General features: G+C 40.1%; 2 protein-coding genes across 2 annotated transcripts in view; one reads left to right on the forward strand and one right to left on the reverse strand.

Annotated features, from left to right (window-relative positions):
• Positions 1-371: 371 nt before the first annotated feature.
• SARC_09579 (hypothetical protein) lies at positions 372-758 on the forward strand (the record flags this gene model as incomplete). The annotated part of the gene is made up of 1 exon (XM_014296395.1): positions 372-758. A coding segment is annotated over one exon (387 nt), but the record flags the coding sequence as incomplete, so codon positions are not given.
• A 4,839-nt stretch (positions 759-5,597) lies between these two features.
• The window catches only part of SARC_09580 (hypothetical protein), a gene marked incomplete at its 5' end in the record, with an annotated part of 3,821 nt that continues 3,106 nt past the window's right edge, over positions 5,598-6,312 (reverse strand). Inside the window, one exon of the mRNA XM_014296396.1 lies at positions 5,598-5,976. Within this exon, the coding sequence (XP_014151871.1) occupies positions 5,923-5,976 (54 nt within the window). The 3' untranslated portion in view covers positions 5,598-5,922. The remainder of the gene's footprint in view (positions 5,977-6,312) is intronic.

Consider the following 6,312-nt stretch of genomic DNA (forward strand, 5'->3'; position numbering starts at 1 on the left):
ATTCTCTGTTACTACACTCAGTCTCGGAACTCGGCTCTCGGCTAACCGGTGGCCCGTATTCTATATATAGAATAATCTAAGAAGAAGTATCAAATTACTCTTACGTTCTCCCGGGCTGACCCACCTATACTCATATTAATTTGAGAACAAGTCCCAAAATACTCTCGGGCTGACGACGTAAAACGCTAATAACGTATATAGAAATACGTTTTCTACTGTAGTCTCTCAGTTACCACGGTGAAATGAATAGAACAGTGTCAGTACCAGCTAGTAAGCAAGGAGGTCAACGTATATTTTGTTTGTAAGTTTGATGGGATAAAGCTCCGGAATATTCTAACTCGGTTAGTGATGAATTAATCGGTATAGTCAAGAAGGCTAATGCTGTGGAGGAATTCACCCCTAATAGTCAAGTACAACCATCAGAAGAGGCTCAGTTCTCCTCGATACTTGACCACAGACCATCCACACAAGGTGATGGATCCCAGGAATACATACTGCAATGCACAGATGGGGAGCGTACCTGGGCGCATGGATCCGACATCACAAATGCTGATGTTCTTACACGATACCAACAGCGTACCAGACGCAAGCGAGTGCAATACAGACCGACGAAGTTAGCCGCAACGAGCATTGATGAACGATCGGCGAGCAACAAGAAGCGCACGTGGCGGGGAACTAAAGCAAGTTTCACTGACACCGAAGGACACTCCCACTGTTCTCACCTTGAAGCATGCTCGGCCCACAAGTCAGAGGGATAAGGAACAAAGACTCGGTTGTAGAACCGCGGTTGAAATACGTTTTCCTAAGCCAAGTTGAGATCAATCGACATCACAGGTCAAGACTGACTCCGATGAGTGGGGTGGAGAACTTCTGTCATAGTATAGTTTGAATTTAGGTAACATAACATAATAGATAATGGTGGCAGATTTTTCATCTTAACCCCCGAAGGAAAAAGTTTCTCCCTGTACAAAAACACCAACCTCCAGATAATCTAGTACCGTAAGATGTCACTTTCCACTCTTACACAGGCTCTGAAGTACAAAGTTGGGGGGCTGTAGCATCTAGAAATCAGATTATCAGAAAAACCAATCTTAAACCCAAAACCCAGGATTGTCAAACACTGAATCGGCGATTGCTGCAAAGTCTTCCGTGAATGATAAAAGCTCGATGCACAACTCGGTTCGTCAACACAAGGTGTAAAGTTGTTGTCGAAAGCCTATTCCCGTTCATGGAAGCATACTCGTATATCTATCGGTGCATGCATGACGAATCGCACCTTACGGAGCAGATGCTCAAATTGTATACTTGTGTCGCATATATGGAGATAGTGCTTTCGTTGCAGCAGACGACTCAACTTCTTAGCTTATCCTGGCGTGAAAGTATGCTTCTATCTAACTATGAAATTAGTGAAATCAAACAGTCCTACAGTATTTAAAGTGTGCGTGTAGACAACGGAGCATCATGCCTTTTTTGTTCTTCAAATCGTGAGGTTTTAAGGATGTTTCGTTCACAGCATATGGAATGCGTAAAGGATGCGATTATTCTAAATACCTGCACGAAGCAAGAAACCACTATTCGACTTACGAATGAACAAGATTATGTCAGGTGTGATCGGATATTTGGCGAACTGCATCGAGGGGAAGTCAACTGATATTTGAAAGGCGCTATATTAAGGATTGAGTGAGAAGAAACATGTAGAGTGCAAGAATACGTTCAAGGTGTAAAGGGCTGCATGCTAACAAAATAGCTGGGTATTCGATGAGAGTTGAGATTGACATGCCAATAGAAGAAATAGCAATAGCAAGATATTCAATCACCAATCAGGTAATTTAGTATATAGTATAGGTGACTTTGATCGTTTCGCAAAATCACAGAAAGCAATACAGGCATATGGCGTTTGTGATGTCCCTGAGGAGTTTAAAGGACATATATGGCTATTAAGTCAAATATGTCACACAAATTTCCATTTTTCTTAGTATGGCCGCCTGTACGAAGGGACGTTCGCGCACATCAGCCCATATCGAACACCATACTGCTATATCGGGGTGCGACGAGGCGCAGAAATTATGTCAATACAATTTAATGGGCATAAGCACTTGTAATAGCCGGGCCTCCACATTAGACTCTATGTTATAAACGTACTCTTAAGCAGTACGTAAACTATAAACGTACTCTTAATAGTACGAGGAACTTAAGTTTTCCTTAATGGTTTTTAACGGTTTTATTATTTAACACCTTTTCCATTTCACATATCAGATATTTGGACAAGGCCATTAAAATGCCCCAGTAAAATACCAAACAGAAGATTTGGTCTAGTTCTATTAAAAAAGCTATATTTACTTTCCAAATTTATTTATATCTGAATGCAACCGAATATAGGTTTCTAGGGACTATTAACGTTATCTAGTTTATCCTCCGTTCAGCCAACCAGATGTGCCAGTCTGATAGTAGCAAGTCGGTAATTCTTGATAAGTGGCAAGTTATTGGTTAATGCAATAGCTAAGGACATCAAGAGTATTTTAATTTTAATTTTTTTCTTCTTTTTCTAAAGATAGGATTTTATGAGTCTCTCTGATTCGCCTCAACGAAACGTACCATAGTTTCTAATAGAGCGACAACAAAACACTAAATAAAATCCATTCGGCGAAAACAGTACTGAGAGGATTATATATAAGCAATGTCTCAGCCTCACAATCCCTCAGAGTATTGCTGTTTTCACGAGGCATACCTAACTTTACTCAAAGTCTCATTTCGATTACTTAGATTTTACCTACGCGTTCAAATACTCTAAGGTGTTAATATCGGCTTCGACCTAATCTTACACACTGGTGCTGAGTTCTCTATAAATACCAGTGAAGAAGTATTTGTATGCGCTAGTATTCTAAGCTCGAAAACTACGGTTAACCGTCAAGATGAATTCATTGTGAATGTTCACTACGGGACTGCAACTGATCGGCAGCAGCGGAAATCACGTGTGAGTCGTGCAACAAAGGCGTATATGCAACCAGCTATGAAGCCATTGATCAAAATGTTTACAGAGAAGATCGTGTTTGAGAAACTACAAACTGAATTGTGGAATATGCAGAATCGCCATTTGGGCACTTTATGGCGATATTAGCGGTTCGGGCTTTTAATTTCATTGCAATGGAATCTTGTTTCAGATATCTTTTTTGTTTGTTTGATGCTTTTCGTATAAATTTGAAACGTTATATACTCGCTTACCAGCTCTCAGCGAAGGATGTGCTTGATCGTCTAACAGGTCCAGTTACATCATCTCGTCAATTCGTTTTTGCTGTGCTAAGGTCTAGTGTGCTATGTATACCTTCATGTGCTGTGTATACAGTATTCTTCTGTGGTTATCGATAGTGGATCGGTTGCTAGCTTGATGCAATTTTCTAGTATACGTATACACTTGATCCGAAAGTGTTTAGTGCATAACAGTTTATGTATTTTTGAGCCCCTTTATCGATCACACTATTATCATGGTGCTCCTTTAGTCTTCCCACTTTGCGCATCTACTTAACAAAGACATCTAGATTACTAGTTGGAACTCTGCGACTAGCATTGTTTATTGTATTTGTAACTTTACAATATTCTGCTGCGCAAGGACCCATTTTGACTTTTCGTTGGTTGTTGACTAAATGTCCGAAGTATGCTATTATAATATTCATTATATACTTCATTAAACCGCATACGGGCAAACTCAAAATAAATAGTAGATTCAATCTGCCGAAAACTGATGTCTGATACAAATGTTGTGCGCATGCGCGCACCCAAGTGATTTGATGCTGATCGATTCGTTGCTCACTGAGATATCGCGTGTTTGTATTTAAACTTGTGTATATAGTACAATACCACGTGTATTGTAGGTCTATTTTAAATCTACCCAACACGATTCAGCGAGGCGGAACAATTTCTTGTTAAACATGCAATCAGTAGCTAATAACAGTTTACTTATCTTCTGCAATCCAGGGACAAGTCGAGAGAGCATGTCAGAAAAATAGTCATGTATTCCTGGTATGTGTGTAATATTAAGGGCAAACTTGGCAAGTTTGGCCAGTATCTCATGGACTATGAATCAGGGTTCATACCCTTAAAATCAGTTAAAAGACTTGAATCAAGGGCGAGTAAAGTAGCTTTTGTCATATAGATAGTCTTAAACACAGTTACAATAGGGATAATATTATTTATTTCAAAAATGGCAAGTATGTATGAGCAAGTAATTTTTGTGTAAGGGTAGTTCTGTTAAATTTTGCGCAGGGGGTGAGCCAAGCTTGGTAGTAAATTACACTACTGTCTATAAATAAAGTGTCCAATTGAAAGAGTTTTACCCATTGGTCTACTAGCCGGACTTGCACAAAGTTTAATTGTCGTACATCCTCGCTGTCGTGACATGTCAATTTTCGACATTTTTTCTTCTTCAGAGAAATACCCAACACCCTCTCTATATACATAGTTTGATATAGTACGCCCCCACCCTCTCGATCTGTCAACCACTCCTGTTTTAATACGAAACGTTCCATCAGGTTTTGTATTGAGCGACCACTAAAAGTACAATGGTTAACAGGGATTGCACAGTAATTGATCTTAATTAAACCCTGTTTTATCAAGTCTTCAGTTTGGGTCTTGACTACGCCTTTGAGCCTCCAACTTACATAGTTCTGTGAAGGACGTTTTAACTTAGAGACGTAAACGTTAGTCAAGCCAAGTTAAATATACCCATTAGAGAACTCGTACACTCAGTCAGTGATCTGTCTTCCTGTTCAGTACGATTAATTTGATAATTCTATCGGTGGAGTGTGGTATCATATCCTTTGCGTCACCTTCCGTAGGTTTACGCGTCTTTAATCAAGATTTTTACTCGACTGATCATTATTTGGGTCTGACTCGTTAGGTAGGCCAGTCATATTTATGCTCAAGATAAGTAGATCAGTCGTACCTATATATTTTATAGTATTTCTGAGACAATATCAGTTGCAACCAAATGGAGGAATTCTCTTTCTTTTATCAGTTAACATTATGTGTGCATGGTCAATGGCTTCGAAGGCTACCAAACGTGATACGGCAAAAACTGCAGTATCGGGGTCGACCAGAGCTATAACATTTCCACCATTAACTTAAAAGCATTGGAATGCTCGTTCATCACCTTCGGAAAGATTGCATTTTAAAAATTTTCTCACAGACTTGTTCTAATGTAGCGCTTTACTTGAACACCTGATCGGCCTCTTATGAAGTACTTGATTTCACCATCAGACATGTTACAGTAAATAGGCCGTCTCGCATTTGTAATATCTACCGCGAACAAATACAAACAGTTCAGGTCTGGTACTACGCGTTGGACAGTATACGCAATCGCACATTCTTTTTTGCATGTAAATTTGTGCAACTATTAACAGATCAGGAGTGGCTTTATAAATTTGTATGGAACACACACGGTTGGATTTAACAAACTGTGCAGTGTTTATTAACAACGCTGGTTCAATATTTTATTAATTTATAGCCAATTGTAAGTGGAACTGTCACCATCTGACCCAATCTTTAATTACAGAGTACTCGCTGTGCCCGAACAAGCACTCGAACATGGTGATCAGTATTGCCTCATGTGGGACTGTTTCGAGCGATCAAAAACCAGTCCATGTACGATCACTTTATTTATCTGGGAATATCCTATATGCATATAGTTGTGCTTGTAATTGCTCATACATGGGTGTGTACCTGTTTTGCCACGTTGTTAATTACAAACCCAAAGGGTTCAGAGCAATACCCGGGCAAAAAAAATCCGGGACGTGTAAGTTCTGTTTGCTAATCTCTCACAATTTCAGATATAAGCGCATCCACCGGTGAATGTAAAATGCAAGCTTTAAGTATTCCAGGGACTCTTCGCAGCATACTATAGTTTAATATGTTATTGCAGAACTCGGTCTAGGATTCGGTGTCTCCCTTGCGACGCACTATAAGTACCGGGCATTTGCATTCCTGTGGTAGCCAAGTGTGCTTGTTATAAGTCAGTTGGATGTGGGTCAGGTATCTGGGCGTGGCATCACTTAATACCTTTGCACAGCATGTGCACAAAGGCGAACGATGAGGTGTACGCTGGGTACACACACACCTACGGAGACACAAACATATACATGCACACACACTCACACACACACCTACGGACACACATCCATATCCATGCACAGGCACACCTACGGACACACATACATATACATGCACACACACACACACACACATACACACACACACATACACACAGACATATACATGACACACACACACACACACACGCACACACACACACACACACGC

Source organism: Sphaeroforma arctica (assembly GCF_001186125.1).
Source record: "Sphaeroforma arctica JP610 unplaced genomic scaffold supercont1.992, whole genome shotgun sequence".
NCBI lineage: Eukaryota > Ichthyosporea > Ichthyophonida > Sphaeroforma > Sphaeroforma arctica.